The 21,158-nt window shown below is 42.6% G+C and overlaps 1 protein-coding gene across 8 annotated transcripts in view; it reads left to right on the plus strand.

Annotated features, from left to right (window-relative positions):
• Window positions 1-5,419: 5,419 nt before the first annotated feature.
• Window positions 5,420-21,158, plus strand: part of Ccdc68 (coiled-coil domain containing 68) — a 42,298-nt gene continuing 26,559 nt past the window's right edge. For 2 of the 8 annotated variants that reach the window (XR_005495999.2, XR_005496002.2), the window contains exons 1-3: window positions 5,421-5,589; window positions 18,950-19,078; window positions 20,214-20,300. Coding sequence is in view for 4 of the 8 variants with exons in the window: in XM_063277189.1 (XP_063133259.1) it covers window positions 18,962-19,078; window positions 20,214-20,300 (204 nt within the window). In the remaining 4 variants the exon portion in view is untranslated. Of the gene's footprint in view, window positions 5,590-18,949; window positions 19,079-20,213; window positions 20,301-21,158 lie in introns of all 8 variants that reach the window. The other 6 variants (XR_005496000.2, XR_005496001.2, XM_063277189.1 and 3 more) reach the window with 6 other exon arrangements.

Below are 21,158 nucleotides of genomic sequence, written 5' to 3' on the forward strand. Positions count from 1 at the left end.
TCAGTTCCTTCTCCAGCACCATGTCTGCCTGCATGCTCCCTGAAATGATAATAAACTGAAACTATAAACCAGCCCTAATTAAATGTCTAAGAGCTGCTGTGGTCTTGGTGTCTCTTCACAGTGATAACACCCTAACTATGTGTTTTCAAAGTGACGGTTGTTTTGTTTGTTGTTTGTTGGTAATGGTGGTGGTGGTGGTGGTGGTGGTGGTAGTTGTGGTGTGTGTGTGTGTGTGTGTGTGTGTGTGTGTGTGTGTGTGTTGAGATCTGTAGTAGCACATAGTACCTTTAGAATGGAAATGTGTGCAAAAAGCTCTCTAGTTTTAAAAAGCGACAATCAGGTTTCATTGGAACCTCTCTCTTGGGATCAGAACTGAGAACAGAAACAATCCAGCAGCTGGAGCAGAGAGCGAGCAACCAGGAAAGTCTGGGCTGATTTTACAGAAGCTGAAGCCAGAGAAGCTGAGGAGATCGCTCAGTGCAGAAGGCGATTGACATGAAAACATGAAGACCAGAGTTCTACTTCCCAGAACCCACAGAAAAGCCAGGCTAGTGTGGTAGCCACCTGTAATCCTGGCACTCAGAGTCAAAGACTGGATCCCAGAGCAAGCTAAGAAGCAGATCCATGCTCTCTGTGCTCAGATGATAGACTGCCTCAATAAACTAAACAAGTAGAGAGAGTTAGAGGAAGGCATACGATGTCAACTTTGCATCTTTTAATGAACATGCCCACGCATGCACTCACAGACACATGTGTCCACACATGTTAACATGCATACACACAAGCCAAAACAAAAGCAAAAGAAAGTTTAGTTTCAGGATCTGTTAGACGTCAGAGCTGCTGAAAGTGCTACCAGACAGTCTTTGGATAAAGTATTCAAAGTTGGCATTTCAGCTGTCAGTTCAAAAACACAGCCCCTCATCTCAAAGGGAATAATGGATGCTTTCATTCTACAGCCAAATCCATTATAAAATGGGTTATTTTTTTAACATCAATGTAAGCAGTGAATTAATCTGGCAGCTGTATTTTTTTTAACCTTTGCAATTCTCCAGTAACCACATGGAGAAACCAAGATTTTTTTAAAGCTTCACTTCAATATCTGGACAGTCTAATCCTCTATACTAATCTGGCTACCTCCCAGCCATGATCCCAAATATACTTGCTTTTTATTATTGGTGTGTCTAGCTCTTTGGGCTGCCGTTGTGTTTCCATGATCTTTCCCTAGACCCCCTTTCTCGGCTCCCACTCCCTTCACCCTCATGGCAAATCTGAATCTCTCTCCCTCTTTCTCCCTCCCCTCTCCTTCCTTTGGCTGGCAGAAATTCCATCCTACTCTTTCTTCTGCCAAGCCATTTGGGTGATCATCATTTATTGACAAGGCAGAGAATAAATGGTAAGAATGGTGTATATAAACTCGAGACAAGAGATCCTTGACTAAGCCACGTCCAGACTGAAACAAGATATGAGGGCAGAGAAATCAGCATTTGAATTGCACAAGGGTGAACTTTACATGACGCACACCAACATTATGTCTACAGATGAGACAGCTCATAAACAAATCCAGGTTACTCTAAATCCTATATTTCAGTGTGGTAGTGGTTATAATAATTGAACAAGTCTTAAATTACATTGATGGGGCTGGAGAGATGGTTCATCCATTAAGAACACTTTCTGCTCTTTTTAGAGGACCAGGGTTGGGTTCTAGGATATTCCCCCAGAAGGCTCACGACCTGTAACTCTAGCTCCAAGACGATCTAAAGTTTCCTCTGACCTCTGAGGGCACCACACTTAATGTGTCCACACACAGACATATACACAGACACAGTTAGTTTCCCTTAAAAGACAAAATATTTAAAATACACCTGCAAGATCATCAGATAGGCAGGTTACAGCCAGTCAGGAAAGCCTCTACTACCTGCCTCAGGTGTGATCTGAGGACATTCTTAACCCGTGGCTTGAGGAAGGCAACAGCATTATTGGCATATTTTACAAAGGTTTACTTACCAGCACAGGGTAAACGTTGGGTCCCAGAGGAAAGCAAGGTACAAGGATTACTAAGAGGCATTAAGATAGGTCTAGATATGGGGTTGGAGATTTAGCTCAGTGGTAGAACGCTTGCCTAGCAAGTGCAAGGCCCTGGATTCGGTCCTCAGCTCCGGAAAAAAAAAAGATAGGTCCAGATAATTTGACAGTCCTCCTCTCCACAAACACAGGTATGTATTATGTCAATCAGCCCTGTAGAACCCTTAACACAGGGAAAGCTCTCAGGGCCGAGGGAAGTGAAATTTAGTACTCTAGCTATGGCCAAGATAAGAGAAAAACCAATTTCCTCAGCATAAGAAAGCCCAAAGAGAGCAGAACTTCCTAAGTTCAGATAACTACTTTAGTTACTCGAGTGTTTTGACGTGCCATTTCCAGTAGAATATCAAGTGTATGTACAGTCAGCACTGTTGTGGTGATGGCGTGTTTGTGATGCTTAGACTCACACGTAGGTCTGTATCTTAGCATTGGCAACCATCCCTAGCTAAGTGTGCAGCAAATACCGAAATCTAGAGTTCGAGTTCAGCTGGTTGACATATCAATGGTGTATTGTGGTAAGCAGTTTTTTGATTGTGTAACAGTAGGTACATATTTCGAATATCACACTTGGTTACGTCATGGTGCCTGCAACCGTGATGTGAATGGAGTTGTGTATGAAAGGCTTACCTGTTCAGACACACTTGTATATACAGATGGACATGCCTTTGTTGTAAGGGAACTTATAACGATGATGACGGTTTCAGATCCTTTAATGTCTATTCATCTTTTCTTCCCATAGATGGAAAAAAAATAACAAACTATTTCTGGAACTTTCTGCCTATTATCCCCATTCCTGTTTAACCTTGAGTAGATGTGTCCTTTATTCCAGGTGGACCGGCTTTCTTCGTAGCTCCTAGACTGTACACACAGACAAACGTGGATTTGAGAAAGAACACAGAATCTTACTCATGGCTTTGCTGATTTCTTCAAGGACACCATCTTAATCAGTATGATAAGAACATGCTATAGGTTTATATCTTACTGGCTAAACAACCAATGCTCACTTCTCTCAAACGAAAGACCGGGAACTTCAAGATCAAAGCACACACAGATGTGAAAAGTGAAACCCTCTTCCTCCTTGGCTGTGTCTTCAAATGACAGATTCCTTCTCTCCCATTTCTTCTAAAAATAAGCCACCAAACCTACAGAGCCTGAAGATCTTATCGATTAAGAGAGATCCCGTTTGTAAGTGACCTTGATCATTTATTTGAGACTCAGTGGGTGTGGGGAATATTTACTCTATTAGCAAAGCTCATGACACTTAATGTAAATGAGAAAAGCAGTGGTAAATAGGAAGCCGGTCACCTCCCTGGGTTCTTCTCATTGAGCTTCCCTGACTCGTCCGAGGTCAATAGAGAAACAGTTGCTGCTCTGCCGAGTCAGGCCAGAATGAGAGGGGTGGAGGGATCCTAGGCAGCAAGGTAGCAGGGACAGCTGAGTGAAACCCAGGCTCTCGGGAGGAAGTGGACTGTTTATTGAACAGACTGGCAAAAGCAAACACGAGCGAAATAACAAATGGTTGGAATCATCTGAACTTCTGTGTTGAAGCCAGGAGTAAACATCCATGGCTATTTTTGCGTAGCGATTTTTTTTAAACATACATGTCTGAGTTTAACAGAGCCATGTGGATTAGGGGACAGGAAATTCCCCAAAAGCCGTCAGCTTAAGCACGTCCTTTTTACTTCTTTAATTTTCTTGCTCTTTCTTGGTGAATGTATGATTCTGCTAGTTTGTTTCTATTTTTAAATGAATGAATGAATGAATGAATGAATGGTGCGCGCGCGCGCGCGCGTGTGTGTGTGTGTGTGTGTGTGTGTGTGTGTGTGTGTGTGTACATGTATGTATACTGAGCATATCTATGTGGCTCAGAATCCGAGTTTTGGCAGTCACTTCTTTCCCTGTCATTTTGTGGGGTCTGTGGGCTGATTTCAGGTAGAAAGAACTACACACAGACGTACCTCACGGACACCCCTCACTAGTCCTCATTCATTTTACAAAGGTGCCTGATTATTGAAAATAATTGTTTCTTTAGCTTTTATAAAAAATACTAAAATCTGAAAAGAAAAGTCTGTCAACTTTCGCTTCTCCAATTGGGCCATAAAATCAACAGATTAATTTGTCAAGAAAATACAATTTCTGTCCCATGTGCTGGAATCGTTGGGTTCAAAGTAAAATTCTGGAAAGTCTTTTGATGTCGAGGGCTTTGACAAAAGTTCCTTATATCCTGTTAAATGTGAGAGGGTGAAAGAAATGTTCATTTGTCTCGTGTTTTTGTTTTTCTTTTTACCTCAAAGACCTAAATGTTTATGAACCTTCAAAGGGACATAGGAAGTCACTGACACAGTTCCTCGTGTAACAATTAGAACAACAAAATGAAATGTAGAATTGACTCATACGCAAATATACACAAGTCCATGCTGAGGTAACTGAATGCATAGATAAATGAGAGATAAGAAAATTACCCTTAAATAGTAACCCGAACAATAATGTCTGGATGCCACAGGAAGTAGAGCTCGACCTTTCTGCCTTGTCACCCAGAGTAAAATGAACCGAGTGAATTCAATGTGACGAAGACATTTCGAGGAGAGAAGAAGAGTAACGAAGCAGAGAAACCTAGTCCACTTGATTCTAATCAGGGAATCAAGGTCAGCCTTGCTGCGGAAGTCTGATTGCTGTCTTGCTGTCACGTTGACCAGCAGGATGGGATGAGGTGTGGGGGAGGGCCTTGTCCCAGAGGTTTTCTTCCTGGTATGCGCATGTGAGAGATAGCAAAGAGACGGGTGGAATAATACCTACCAAACATCACTGGTATACCTCAAATTTCTAAAGTGGATCAGATCAAGAAAGGACTAAAAAAAAAAAAAAGACCTGTCAAAGAGCAGCAGAGACGAGGTGACCCACACTAACGCCAAGTAGTATATCAAATGGGATTTTGAGGGGAGCTAGGACATAAAGGGTATTAGCTCCAACACTCGTGACATTTGCAGACAATTTGGGGTTGGTTAATAGTAATGGACACTGTGGATGTCATAGGTTTCAACGAAGCCATCTCTAAGGAACTGTGTACCTTCAGGGCTCTGGCTGAGTTGTCTAGGGAACTCTTTCTCCTGGTTTTGCAATTGTTTGGTTTCAGATCATTCCCAATTAAAAGTGTTTAATTAGACACACACACACACACACACACACACACACACACACACACACACACGAGAAATGAATTTGTGGACTTAGGGCGCTACAGAACATCATCAGACAGGCCTGTCCTTAGCTAGAGCCTTTCCCCTGGGACAGGCGCCTTAAGGGCGGTGTCTGGTCTTTCCGCAGCAGCTCAAACGTCCCAGGCATTGGAGAGTCAGAGGCTCCTCCCAGAGGTCTGGGACACTGGACTCTGCCCTGGGCGCGCCTATCTGAGCACTTAGGTGCTCTCAGTCGCCAAACTTCAGCAGTTAAGGACCCGACGGTGGGCTCTCTGCCAGATCGCTGGAACTGGAGCAGGCGGAGGCCTTCAAGGTAGGCGAGCCTGGGACAACTGTGGACTGCTGCCAGGTGGGGGGACATCAGGTGACCTTGGCGCGGGCCACCCAGCCGAGCACCCCGGGACATTTCCCGGGGAAAGTCTTAGAGTGGTGAAGAGGGTGTTTCGTTGAACCTCTGGTTCTGGGCTCCGATTCCCTGGTGCAAAAGTTTTCAGAAAGAGAAAGTTACTTTTCTCCTCTCCCAGTGCACACAAACCTGCTTGTTTATTTAGGCTGCTGTTATCTCTTAGTCAGAAATCCTGAGACGTCTGTCTGCCTGTTTCAGGGGCCCGGGGAAAGGTAACCCAGAAAAAGCTGCAGTCTAACTGGCGTTCATCTCTGCCTCTGTGAGTTGTAGCCGCAGAGGTGAGCGAAAGTCAGTTGTTCCGCACGGACTTGCCTCGCTACAGGCGCTGCAAGGGAACAGCCCGTTTCCGACTCACTTGTCAATCTGGATTGTGGAGGGGCCTGAGGCAGCTTAGCAGGAGCAGTATCTCCTGCAGGGGCAGTTCTGGTGCTCCAGTGGATCGTGATAGTGGTGAATTTTCAGCCTCTTTCAGAAGGAAAAGGTGAACATAAACTTCAGAGCCTAGAGCACACCTCTAGGCCAGGACATAACTGATGTTACAGCAACGTGTCATAGTTATCTTATTCCAAGCATCAAGCGCCCCCCGCCCCTCCTCCTTCCTTCTGTGCTATATAAAAATTAACTTAATCAGATGATGTTAGGAATGCCAAACAGGAAGTTTAGGGATGGCAAAAGGGGAATCGAGCCTTCGGATTTTAAGCGATGCTATTAAATATTTAGCTCTGTGTAGATTGGTTTTCCAGAAACTTGATCTGGGCCTGAGTGTCTGGTACCTGTGTAGAATTGATGCTGTTGGTCAATTGTTGCTGGGCCGCCCTGCCCTCCTCCCTGTCGCTCCACCTCCATGGAGGGGCAGGGGGGGGGCGTTAGGGGAGTGGGAAGGAGATAAATAATTTGTCTCAGGCAGAGAAAAACATTGTTTCCTCAACTCCAGAAATAATGGAAAGAGGCTGGGTGTGGAAAGACCCAGGCAGACTTGTTAAGATTCTTAATTTGTTCTTTTCCAAGGCAATTGATCCTCTGTTCTAACTGAAAAGAGACTGAAATAAAGACCGGCACGCTTCCCTGACTTACTAAGAGGGACTATAACCAGAATGAAACCTTAAGGTAGCATTTGTCAGCTTGGCTGGTTCAAATGTGTTTCAACAGTGGCCTTTGGTTGCCATCCACACTTTTTTTTTTTTTTTTGCCAAAATGCTTAAAAATGTAAGTTAGATTTAGCCTTAAAATGTTTACTTCAGATAACTGCTGATAAGAGGAAGGATTTTGAAGAGATCTGAGAGGTGTTTAAAGTTGTAGGTTCAAGTAATTTTGAACTGAGACAGATATATCCAATTTAAATGATCATTTACTGATTGAAGCATATATATATATAAATGATGTATAAACATGATAAAAACATATATATGATGTATAAACATGATAAAAACATATATATGATGTATAAACATAATATAGACATGATATAAACATATATATATATATATATATATATATATATATATATATCTCATGTGGATTCATCCAGGTTGTAGTCTCTATTAGTAAGTAACTGAACAGTGCCTGGGTTTGATTAATTAAATAATTTAACATGATCACATAAATTTAATTATTGCTAAGCATGAATATCTGCCCTCTCCATGGATTTGGAAAACAAAAGCTGGTTTGGGGCTGGGCCTATGCATACTCTTTTAGGGAGCACTTTAAGCGATTGTGAGCTTGTGGAACAGAGCACACGTTTGTAAGATTAGAATTGACGGCGCTCCTGCCTGGCATGGTGCCATGTTGATTGCACAAGAAGAGAAATTCCTGTCTTCTTACGTTGGATTTCTCTAGAACGTCCTACTATCACATATCAGGAAGCAACAAACACCGGCCACAGATATGAGGACCTTTGTTCTGACAGAAGTTTCCCTCACTTACACCCACATCTACAACTTAGAGAGGAATTCCACATTCATTTGGCTAGTGCTGTTCTGTTTCATGTAGATTGGGCGAAAGCTTAGGAATTACGAATTCTAGGGTTAATATTATTAACATGGAATTAAGACTAAAGAGTCAAAGATCAGTTTCATGAAAAATAACTGAAAATTAAATGTGCCGCTTCGGGTAGCAGCGATTCTGGAAATATGAACAAAATTAAAATTTAACAAAGTCCTATCCAATAATTATTTTCATTCTTTAAATGAGAAAAAAATCAAAACAAAACAAAACAGCGATCACTGTTCCCTACAGGGAGCAAATCAGCTATGTTCAAGTTATTCTTGCTTTTATTCGGTTTCCTTGAACACAGTTTTATTGGAGGTGAGAGCAAATTACTCTAAAACATATCCAGGCGTATAATTCAGGGATTGTTTGTAAAGCCACTGAATGCAGTCACCACAGCACAGTGTGCACTTAGGTCACCGTCCCTAAACGTCTGCAGTCTCACTATCCCCGTCTTCAGGTCCAGGAGACCCTCATCTACCTTCTGTCTCTTCAGAGTTAACCTTTTCTGGACGTTTCAAGCTGGTGGAATCAAACACTGTTGGCGCCTTAACATCTGGCTTCTTTTACGTAGAGTACAGACTTCAAGGTTCATTCAGGTTGTAGCATGTATTTGTGCTTTGTTCTGCTTTATGGTCATCTAATATCCATTCCATTTGAGATATATATATATATATGTATATATATACATATATATATAGTATTATATATAGTATGTAATTATATATGTGTGTATATATATGTGTATGTATATATATACTGCATAACAGTATTTAATACACTGTATGTGTGTGTGTTGTTGTGGAGTATGTATGTGTTTGCATGTGTGGGAACATGTATGTGCAGGCCAGAGACCGACATGGGTATTAATCTCTGTCACTCTCCATCTCACGTATATCAAGGCAGAGTTTTGTACTTGAATGCAGAACTTGCTAAACTGCCAGCCGCAGGGATTCCTTGTCTCTGCCACCTGTGCACTGAATTTCTGTTTGGCTGTCCCACTTGCACAGCATCGCCTTGAGTGCTAGAGGTTGATCTCTGGTCCCCACGGTCTGCAGCAAGCATGTCTGAGATGTCGCCCAAGTTCCCTATTCCTTTATTTATTGGTATGGGCATACACCGTGATGTCTGATTCTCTGAGGAGCTGAGGATCAAGCACAGTACTGTGTACGTGATAGGAAAGCACAGTGCTGACTTACTTATGTCCCCAGCCCAATGTCCAATACTAACACTAAGAATTTATCATCCCGTTCCTGCTAAACAGTGGGATTCTCTGTGTGAAACGGTCTAGGAAATCAGATAAGCTATCCCAGCTTTGCACAGGCAATACCTTTGGGGATAGCCCTGTTAGGAATCAGGGATCTGGTTGCTTTCTTGTCCCTTATTTATCTCGCCTTGTTCTATGACAACAGATGCCTTTGTCAGAGGGTGAGTGCTTAAGAACTTTACTGTATTTGAGCTGAAACTCTTATAAGACGGCATAGGTTCTGGAGAACCCAGATGCCTTTCTGTGTCTCTTTAGAAAATAAACAGGCATCTAAAACATAATAATAAAATACTACGACGTAAAAGAAGATACAAACAAACCAAAATGGGACAAAACTGAAGAAAGGAAGGACCAAGGGAAAACACAGCACACATTTAGACACAGAGACACAACCATGTGTGTGCACACTGGATCCTATAAACACACAAAACTGGAAGTAGTAATATATACGCTAAGGACCTGTGAAGGAAAAAACAGGCCCTGACATAACACACCCAAAGGGCCACAGGGCTTACTTCAGAGTGGTTTGTTCACTAGTGAAGAGCCCTTTAGAGTAAACTAATCTTTCATTTGCAAGTGGTTGGTTTGGTTATGGATGGAGGTCTGTGTCTACTTCTCTTAGGTCTAGGACCCCATCTGAGGCAGAGGAGAGCAGGCCCTGTGCATGCAGTCACGGTCTCTGAGTTCATATGTGCAACATTCTGCTGTGTTTAAAGGCCTTGTTCTTTTGTGTCCTCTGTCCCCTCTGGGTCTTCTACAGTTTCCACATCCCCTTCCGTAGAGTTCTCTGCCCATTTCTCTGTTGAGAAACAGCTTGCTGGGCTCTGGTGGAGACATCATTCTGTCTGCTCTGTGTGATTTTAGGCTGCTGTCTAGGCATCTGGGTTTGGGATGACTGCAATTCTAGCTGGCCTTGTTGGCTGTATACTTTGTTCCTTGATTTCTGTGGCCCTCTTTTGTCTTTAGGAGAGTGACGTTGCCAGTTGTCTGGTAGGGAATGCTTCTGAGATCCTGCCAGGTGTGGACAGTGGGGATCTGGGATAGAAAGTGTCTCTAGGTATTGGGAGTTGACACTTAGGAATGGGGATGGGCTAGAAGGGAACTGAGGGGTCCACAGGTGGGAGGAAAGCAAAATGTGCCCCCAGGAACTGTGGAGACCCCTGGGAGCGGAGACCGAGGGGAGGAGATGCCGCAGCAGGTGGTCTGCTACAAGGATGGAGATGAGGCTGGGGATTGGATCTGAAGGCCAGTGAAAATCACCTGTTCCTCTGCTCAGTGTGGCAGGTGGGTGTGTAGAGGAAAGCAATGGTTGACTTTCTGGAAAGTCTTAGAGGGCTAGCCTCATCTCAGTCATCACACTGGATGGTTTCACCCATGGCTTTCTGTGTATCAACTTTTCAGTCCATGTTCTTGTCTACCTATCAGCAGCACAGTGGCCTGCTCTGTGGCTCTGACATTCTTTATTTTAGTTTTTTTTTTTCGCTATGTATACTTTCTTGTCAGCAGTAGTGTGTGTGTGTGTGTGTGTGTGTGTGTGTGTGTGTGTGTATGTGTGTGTATGTATGTGTGTGTGTGGTGTGTGTATGTATGTGTGTGTGTGTGGTGTGTGTGTATGTGTGTGTGTGTGGTGTGGTGTGTGTGTTTATGTGTGTGTATGTATGTGTGTGTGTGGTGTATGTGTATGTGTATGTGTGTGGTGCGTGTGTATGTGTTACAGGTATATATGGGGCCCTATGCATGTCATCTTTATGCCTATAGGAACCAGAATCTCTTTGAGACTGTGAAAGGCACCCCAGTTCCTAGTTGAGGAGGCTTGAAAGCCAGGTGACCCTGAAAGGGATGGTAGGCATTTTGGCTGACTCCCAGGAAACTAGGCCAGTCACTATGTATAAATATGGTGCTATTCATTGGAACATGTGAAACATACCAGGCGCACGACCTTAAGATTCTCTTTCCCTGAGAAGCCGTCAGTTGTCAGTAGTTCCTCAGGAAGGCATGTGGCCTGGACATCGTCTAGCCCATCCATACCACGGTTTTCCTCTTTGGTTGCAGGCAGCAACAGCTCCTGGGATAGCCATATCAGGTCCAGAAGATTCCATTTCCCAGCAGTCTTCCCATCACCTGGTTCAGTAGCTCATTTCCAGAACGTTGACCCACGTGTGCATCCACCCTGCTGCTCACTGCAGAAAAAAGCCTCCTGTTGAGAGCACCTCGGGTCTATGATATAAGCGTAGTAGTTAGAGGGCGATTTGACAACAAAACCATTTAGTGAAATGATAATAGCAAGTTTTACCCCAGATCATAGGACAACCCCAGCTGTGGGCTTTTGACCAGGATGACACAAGGCCTGAAATCCTATCCTGTGGAGCAGGCCTCAGAAAACAGTTAATTACCCCCAAAACAGTCATGACACTAAAAGATCAAGGAGTTCATCTTGCCCGGCATGTTTTATTGCTGCACGAAGGATCCTGCCCTGTAGGATACTGGGGACAGAGAAGCTTCAGTGAGAGGGACTTGTAAATATAATGGCAAGCAATCCTATGATGCACAGATATTACATACTTTATTGTACTTTCTATTTATTTAAGACCGAAGAAATACCTTATATTTTATAACCGGAGCTTTTCTCTAGGACTCACACATACTACAAACCTGTGCGTGTGTGCACAATAGTCAGCAAACGCATGCTGGAACAGAATTGATCGAGAAGTGTTTGAAAGCAGAGTTTGGATTCTCTGTTCCATGCATGCCTTTGGTGGGCCTGTTCTTCATCTTTATATGAACCCTGTCACCTGAGGCTTATAGGCGGACACTGGATGTCACCATTGTGCTGTGTAACGTCCCAGAACAAGTGTGATGCTTAGTATTCCAGGCGTACGCAAACTCTGCAAGGCTTGGAGGTATGCTGGTCCCTCTCCCTACAACCTGCTCATCCTGTAGGACTTTTATTCTTTCTTTTTACAGTTTACCTAATATTTAAGTGTATGTATACTCTAGTGATCAAAAGCGAACAATATTGTTAGCCCAGAACCAAAAAGTCTGAAAACCTGAAAAAAAAATCAGAAAATATGGCAAAACTGGCCAGGGCTCCTGCTTACAGGACACTATAATTGACTGAGTGGCTTTGCAGATGAGTTATTTACTTGAAGGATAGTTTTCGACACCCAGCATTGGTGGGGGACTTGAAAAACTAGGTTTGGAAAGTGGATGGGTCCCTGTGCAGCTAATTCTGCAGGATTAGGACTTGAGGACTGGGGTCGGGGGAGCAGGTGAGGTCCTGCTAGACTTCCTGCTTCTGAACCCCAAGCAGGCTCCTTCTTTGGTGGATTTGTAAATTTTTCTTTCAAGCCTCAAGCAAAACGCAAATGGAGACTCCATCAATCTGGGGGATGTCCTGCTTTGGGTAGCCAGTGTCCTCTAAACTGTGCTCTCAGAACCAGCTCCAGCAAATCCTGCTTTCCCAGTCTCCTCATCCACCTGGAATCCTCTTCTCCAGGTAGCCACAGGGTTTTCCTCCATTCCAGACTTTTTTCTAGTGAGCCGTTCCCATGTTGACTTTACTCATGTTTAGTACAAGCCCCACTTCCTTTTGTCCTGCCCCCATACATTCATTCACTCCTCTCTGCCTCCTTCCTGAACTCAGAGCCCAATGTAGCAAGCAGTCTTGAGAGGCCAATCCTATAGACAGAGCTACCACCACAGCACTGTCCAGGAAGCATTTACTACAAGAAGGGTGAGTCAACTGTTAGGTAAAGAAAGGACTGTAAATAACCTTGCATGATATTGCTAGAGCAGCCATGATCTAGAGCCACTAGCTGAATGTCTTAAACAGAAATTTGCTGTCTTACATTCTGAGGTTTGGAAGCCTGAGATCCAGGCATCTGCAGGTTAGATCTATTTGAGAGCATGAACGAGAGTCTGTGTAGGGGTCCGAAAATCACTGAAGGAAGACCCCAGACTTGGTATGCAAAGACAGAGGGTGTTTATTCTGCAGCAACAGCCAGCATGGGGCTTCAACCATTCTCCAAAATGGCGACCCCAGACAAAGCCTTCTTAGAGGGAAGGATTAGGTAATCTAAAATTTCATTGGTGGGTGCTAGGGGGTCACAGGTGGTCAGTGGTCTGCATTCCTATGTCATGAACGTTTAACCATAGGATGGGACAGGGCGGCCTAGCGCAGATGGCCCATTCTAAGATGAGACATTTCCCCATTTTTGTGGTTATCCCAGGCTGTTCTTTGGGAGGGTATTTTGTGACCTTGTTTCTGGATTTCATGGTCTGTTTTTGGATGTGGTGTTTTATGGCCTTCTTTTCAAAATAAGACCTCCTCTTTAAATGGAGACAGATGGGTTTTATGTTATCTTTTCAGCTCTAGGATCCGAGACTTTTGAGACAAATCCTTGGTACTCTTTGGCTGGTAGAAATATCGCTCTTGCGTGTGACTTAGCCTTGTTCTTAGGCGTCTGTCTGTCTGGAAACCTCCCTTACACATGAAGCTGCCTACAATTGAAGAGAAGTTCACACCACTGCTGTGTGATGGCATTTTTAATTAAGTAACCGAATATATGATTAGTTCAAAGGAAGTCATGTTCTGATCTACTGGGGCCTGTACATTTGGCGGAAATCATAGATGGAGTCATGGATCGTGAGCTCATTTAGTACTCCAGAGCTCTTCTCGGGTCCTCAAACAGTGAAGTGGTTTTACAACATCCCGGGCCAGTGCCATGTTGGTTTATCTCACAGAAAATAGTGCACCACAGTGTGTATGTGCTGCTGTGTGGACTTTGTTTGCATCCCTTGGCTATGTTGACACGCTATTGATGGCTTAGCAATAAGGAATCAGTACCTTAATTCACTGGTTTCCAAATGCCCCCCTTTACAGCAAACCACCCTTTATAGGCCATCCCAAAGGGCAGATTATGGCAAACATTACCTGATTTTCCCCCAAAGGGAACAAAAGCCCTCAGACTACTCTTCAACTTTTATTATGGTTAATTGTCTCATATTTTATTTACTCATTTGACAAACGAGTACAAATCATTTATTATGTATTATATGTGCTAAGCGCTTGACAAATATTAACTCACAAACCACCCACTGCTGACTTTTACTATTAATAATTAATATTACCATAAAAGAAACTGAGGCACCAAACGATAGGGGGCATTCATGCTGACTGTCTACTGGGCGGTGATGTGTCTCCAGGGGCCACGAAGCTAAGAGAACCCTCTCAAACTTTTCAGCTACAGAACCCATTTTATCCACTGAAAGTTCTTGGGAAGATGCTGTGTGGTAAGACAAAGAATTGACTTTGGCTGAAGATGAGGGGCCAGGATCACTGTATCCCTGCTGTCTTGTTTACAAGGCCTGATGTAGGAAACACCTCCCCTTGGCGTGATGCCCTGTGTAAGCTGTCTTCAATCCTTCCTAGCATAAAACAAATAAAGCCTTTCCTCACTTTAATTAACTGATTGTGTTTTATTTTGAAATTTTTTATCTGTCTAATCTACTTCTGGCTGAAATAAAAGGCTAACATGGATTTTCCCTGGGATGATGATGCCATATGGCTGGTTGGACTTTGCTGTTTGTCCCTCACTCACTCCTCCCCCGAATCTGGGATTTCTTTCTTCGACTCAGGAACTGTAGGCACAAAAGTTTTCTGAACCAAAGAGAAATTGGGATTTAATTTCATATTGATAATGAGCTTTCAAAGCACAGGGGCCTGACTTTACTCCCCTGTTGTGGATGGTTTGCCTTCTGAGGTTATTAGGAATATAAAACAAGGGATGTGGTAATATTGATGTTTGCCACTGGTTCACAGAGTGCTTCTCGAAATCAGCCATTAAAAGCAACTCATTTTACATTTCTGAGGGATATTTCCCCTCATTTTACAGATATATGCATCCATGCTAAAATTGTATGTATCTTTTACAACTGGTAATCAGAAAAGATGGTGGTTTTGACAGAAAGTAATGAGAATCACTTATCAGGGTCGAAGGCAAAGACGTCTTCATTATTAGGAATGAAAGGCAAAGAAGAAAATGTATTTTAGGATCTATGGCAGAGGCCCAATGTGTTTGCTAGATTAGGAAAGACTAAGAAAGCAGGATGTGTCTTTTTCTAAAGTCTCTTCAGTGAGGAAATGCACACACGTGAAAAAGGAAAAGTGGAAATACCTCAGTCCAGTGGAGTTGAGGAGAAACAAGTTGCAGTAGAGAAAAGAACTCAGCCTAAGCAGGTGATAGTGTGACTGACTGCCCTCTGCTCTGTTCCCTGTCCCCTGACGTGCCATGATACAGACTTTTTTCCTTGAAAAGGACAGATGGTAAATATTTCAGCTTTGCTCGTTGTGTACTGCTTCTGTGGTAAATGCTCGCACCTGTGCCATTGTACGGCCCAAGTATCAGGAACTGTATGTCAACAACATACAGGCCACCACTGTGTTACAACAAAACGTCACGGTGAACAACCATGTTAGTTTTTGTGTTCCCTGACCACAGACAACACAAGGGTGGAAGGGTTTCTTTCGAATCATTTCTGAGAGATTTCAATGCATCGTGGCAGGAAGGTAAGTTAGTGAAGGCTTAAGCTGAAGGCACGTGGCAATGCGACAGAGCAGGTAACAGAGAGGGAATGGGAAAAGGGCTGATTGATAACCTTCGGAGGTCACTTACTTCAGCCAGCTATTCCTCACGGCTCAAAACTTGCAGTCACCCTCCAACAATACCACCAGCCAGAGGCAGAGGCGCACGAGCTTGTCATGAGCTTGCGTATATTTCAGATTCAAACTACATGCGTCTTTTCTGAATTAAATGCTTAAAAACATTTCAGCCTCATGGATGCTTCGCAGTTCATGAGAAGATGCGTTTTTGGATGACTTGAAAACATTAGAACGATCTAAGAATACTCTTAGCTTGTAGGCTGCGTGAGCAAGGGGAACCAGCTAGAACTGACCGTGCGCATTCGAGTTTCTGAACAGATAGAACTGACCACGCACGTTCAAGTTTCTGAACACGTCGCTTATTGTCTCTAGGGGTCTTTTTATTTTTCATTGAGCATTCAGATGTTGTTGTGGAGCAAGTCCCTAATCCTCGAAGAGTCTTCAGAGGCCCAAGAGAGGGATGCACTTCCCTACCCAGTCCACATAGCAGACTTGCTTCTAGCGAGCGGGGATGCTGCCAAATTGAGTTCTGCTGAAACAAAAAGACCAGTGGCTGCCTTCTGAGAGGATTTGCAATAAAATGGAAAATTCTTGGCATGCCCTGTCAATTTCGTTGAAGATTAAAGGATAAAGGAAAGGCTTTGTGGCTTCCCTTGAGGCAGTCTTCTTTCAGTGTGCTGCCGGCCAATATAAAGATTCTGTCTTTTAGCAGCTTGAGTCATTTGCTGGATTTTAGGCACTTTTTTTCTTTCTAAGGAAGACAGTATGAATGGGGAGGAGGAAATACCCTCCAGCTTGGGGTAACAAAACAAACAAACCAGAGTTTGGGGTTTGGTTTTGTTTTTTTTTTTGTTTTTGTTTTTGCCACTGTTACTTTTACTAAGTTGACATCACAATAAGGGTCTTCATTTCCAAATCAGTAGAAAAGATTTAATAATTCGGTACACTTTTTTTTTTCACTGTAACCTTCTATTGGTTAATTATCTCATCGATGTCCAACTTAAAGGGGGGGTAGATTTACCTTGGCCCGCAGTTTTGGAAGGTTGGCTCTGTGGTGGGACCTTGCAGTAGAGTTCCTCAATTGAAGGCCAGACTAGGAGGCTAAGCACTGGATCAGAGGCAGGGGCTGTCTGTAGTACTGCAAGGGACCCATCTCCTCCAGCCAAAACCCATCTCCTAAAGCCTCTGTAAACTGCCAAATCAGCACCACCGTGTACCTATCAGGTAACTGAACACACTAACCGTGGAGGACATGGTAGATTCAAGCCACTTACAGTTTGCCAAACTTTTGAATAAGACTCGAATGTCATCTTTACTGTAGGGGCAATTATTATTTTATTCACAAATATCTCACTCAGCAAGTGCCACCAACAGACACAATTTTCTAAAAAGATGTCTTAATTCTTTTAAACTTAGAAACAGACAGGGTTCTTCGTGTGTGTGTGTGTGTGTGTGTGTGTGAGAGAGAGAGAGAGAGAGAGAGAGAGAGAGAGAGAGGACATGTTCCTGTACATGTGTGTTCACTATTGATAAAGTACATTAGAATTGTTGACTAGTGAGTTCCAGGGATCTGTTTATATCTTACTTCTGGGATGTTGGGGTAAGGACTTTACCAATCTAGCTACCCCAGTATGTGATAAGAATTCTTCACTACCAGCTTTTTCCAGTCAATCAAGAAAAAAAAAAAGTACATCATATGCCTAATGGGTTTAAGGCAGGATCCGAACAAGATTCATCTGTTGTATTTGGTTATATGTTTCTTAAGATTCTTAAGAAAATAGCTGTTTTAAATGTCTATGTATGTGCCTGTGTGTTCTCTGTGTGTACGTATAGCACATGCATGCAGATGCCTGGGAAGACCAGACAAGGGCTTCAGATTCCCTGCCTGGGCTGCTGGACGGAAGTTACAAGTGGTTGAGTTGTTGATGTATAAGACTCAAAGTGAGTCTTAGCTGCCGGGAGACCCTCAAATGAGACTTGAGAATGGAGTTCCATGCAAAAGCAAGTGGTTTATTGTTCAGCGCGCTGGGGTATCCTGCACCCAGAGGAGAGGTGACCCTTTCTCTGTCTTTCATAAACTTTTTATACAATTTCTTGAGAGCAGATTATAGCAACGGTAACTAGGCAGGTAATGATTGGTGGCCCTGGTGACCTCTACATTAATTGACTGGGCAGTTAGTGGGGTCTCAAGGAACTTCTACATCTCTAGGTGGCCTGATAATTGGCTGTGCAGGGAGGGAGATTCAGGGACCTTCCCTAAGGCTGGGTGGTAAATTCCAAGTTGGGGCTGTCTCTCAGATGTGAATGGTGGGAACAGAATCTAGATCCTCTCAGAGCAGCAGTGTTGTTGACACTGAGTGGTCTTCCCAGCCCTGAGACACAGTCTGTAGTGATTTACTTGTACGATGCCTGAGTTCTGAAGGCCCTCAGGATGTTAGGTTTCTCTTTAAACTTTTAAACCCAGTGTTCTTAGCTGAGCTTCAGGATTAATTCAGACCCATTTCTTCTTAAGCAGTTACAAATGCTATGTTTTCTAACTCGGTTAATCCTTTTGAGTTTATTAACTGACATACCATAAAACCTTTCCCTTATTAACTATTTGGTGACCGTAAAATACAGTTCATGTGCTAAAGACATGGCATGTGCTATGCCTTGTTTTTTTCTTCCTCTTCAGTTTTATTTCCATTGTACTTTATTCTTTTGTGTTTGATCTCCTGCCATAATTAGTTTTATGAACTTCATGTCCTCAACCTGAATTACCCAAGAAGCCCTAGATTCTCTGCAGGAGAACTTGATATCCAGAGAGAGCATACACTGGTCACCTGTGTCTGTTCTCCCTCTCCTTGTGTGTGTGTGTGTGTGTGTGTGTGTGTGTGTGTGTGTGTGTGTGTGTAAGCAGGATCTCACTCTAGAGCCCAGGCTGATCTGAAACTTAATTTGTCAAAGCTGAGAGACATATGTTTCTCTTCATCATATTCTTTAACTTATGTTTAAAAAAATAAGAAAATGCAATATTATGTATTTATGGTTTTTAACTGACTCACACACTGTAAATATTATTCCACTGCAGCAATCAACTTACCAGGCCTATCTGTGTGCATTTGATTTTCTTCCAGTTTTTTTTTTCCATTACAACATCCTTTGATAAATGGCCTTTATCGAGTTTCTGCAGGATACACACTACACAGTTTGACTATAACTGTATGTTTAGTTTCACAGACATTTATTACTAATGGAAAACAAATAAGTCAGGGGCCTGCTCGAGATTTTGCAGTCTAAGATGATACTAAAACTTTGGTTACAATAAACCTCCTTTACGTTGTTTTGCTAAGCTGATTTATGTTTCCCTAAAGCCAGAATTCACCATGACAACTGTCACGGTGACCATGGAAGTTCCTTCTGGGGGTAAGACAGAAGACCGCTCCATCTTCAGTGGACCGTCGTCAGCTCAGATTATTGAAGAAACTGAGTATGTGAGAAAGGTATGAGGGCACCAGTCACCATGCTCAAGGCACAGTTGTCTCAGGATAAGTACCAGTATGGACTGTGGGCTTTGTTTCCACACCCAGGTAACGTATGAAAAGGGATGAATCTCGCTTGGCTCAGGACAGTCATGAGCTTAGACTTAAACTTGGTCCATCTCATTTCTTTAGAATGCAAGCCCGTGCTCACATACATGTGAAGTAAAATGATTTTCTCCGCTCAGTAAAACTGAATAATGGCCAGGAGGGTTTAGAACACCTCTCAGCATTTAGTTCACACCCCGTTGTTTGCTGCTGGGTTTCCTGCTGTTTTATACCCTTCCCTGGTGGTTTCCTGAATGGGATGCTGGGCTCCCAACTAGATGTTATGTCTCCCGCTGAGCTCAGCTCTTTCCTCACCTTGTCTCTCTGCACAACTCCAGCTAGCTAATGCCAGGGTTTTCTCTGCCAACAACTTCATTAAAAATGTAACTTATGAGACTCCACTATGAAAAGAACGGAGGAAAGATGGTCCCGTAAACTGCCTGTTACATTAGATAGAAAAATTCTGACATTGGTAGTCTATGACTTTGTTCAGATCAGCTAATTAAATTATCTTGGACTGTCTAGTAAATTCCCCAGGTCAGCAAGACCGGAGCTCAGATTTCATGCATGGATTTGTATGATCATGACTTAGTGATTTTTCTGTAGCAATTACTTAATAGCAATTATTTTGTGGTAATTACTATGTAGTAGTCATTTTGTAGTAATTACTATTAGTAATTATTTTGTAGTGATTACTATGTAGTAATTGTCTTATAGTAATTACCAAACACTAAATTAGTACTAAATTGTTGGTAAAATTGATAAAAATGAACAGTTTTAGAGTACTACTCACCAAATTATTTTATTGTATACTATTAATTTAGTTTGTTATATTTTATCTGAAAAAAGAAAATACAAAACTCAAACACTTATTTCTATTAATCTAAGTAATATAAGCCTGAATATAATTTAGGTTGGAGGATGGCATTTAAATCTGACATCAGAATAAACATGTAAATAAGAGGGCCTGTCGCTAGTAAAGAAAAAGAAAAATACATGTAGAATTAAACACCTTGTAAAACAAATTGACTGTTTCTTTTTCCTCTTCCAGATTCGAACTACCCTGGAAAAGATCCGGAATCGCATGTTTAAGGAGGAAGACGGCCGAGGCAATGCAAGGCACAAAGTAGATGCAGAGGTAATAAGTCCGTCAAGACTCAGTACTTTCATTGTTTCAGAAAATTAACACGAAGCCATATAAAGTTCTATCCCATCAGCTCTGCCAGGATTACTCTATGGAGCTAAGTGATAAAATACTTCATGCACGAAAGATGTTAATGCCTCCATGTATGATATGTTAATTAAGAATATCATTAGATGGATCAGATCAGAATGCCCAGGCCTTGCTGGAATATTGCAACTAAAACATAATTATAAATTATACAGCAAGATGTTAGACTAGGGAGAATACATGATAGTAAGACTTCTCACAGATGAAGGTGTAAGCTTACAGGCCTGCTGTGGGACACAGAACTGACGGACAATGAATTGAGTGATCAATAAGCTTAAGCACCTTCCTTTTATTCCAACACCATCTTTGTGTACTTAAGTTCGAACAAATGTCTTTTAGCTCAAACTGTACCAAATGAAATACCATCAGAACCAAGTATGTCACATGAGCATTACGGACTATAACCTATAATCACCTACCACATGAGATAGTAGTACATGCTGCATAAAGGCAGACGCTATGTCACCCTCAGTTTCCATTTGAGCACGGCTAGTGCTAAAGATTTTCTTCCATTAAGTACTCCAAAGCTGGGCAAATAGGGATTTTGATGAGGTGTGGCAGAGAAGATAACATTTGAAAATCATTTTTGGTCAAGATGAGTTATCTTCTACAACTCTTATCATTGGGTAGGCATAAGCTTCTAACTTGAGGGTACAAATCTGAACCAGAAGGTTTGGGCTACTGCCTTATTCAGAGTTTTATTGCTGTGAAGAGACACCATGACCAAGGCAACTCTTTTAAAGAACAACATTTAATTGGTGCTGG

Source organism: Rattus norvegicus, chromosome 18 (assembly GCF_036323735.1).
Source record: "Rattus norvegicus strain BN/NHsdMcwi chromosome 18, GRCr8, whole genome shotgun sequence".
NCBI lineage: Eukaryota > Metazoa > Chordata > Mammalia > Rodentia > Muridae > Rattus > Rattus norvegicus.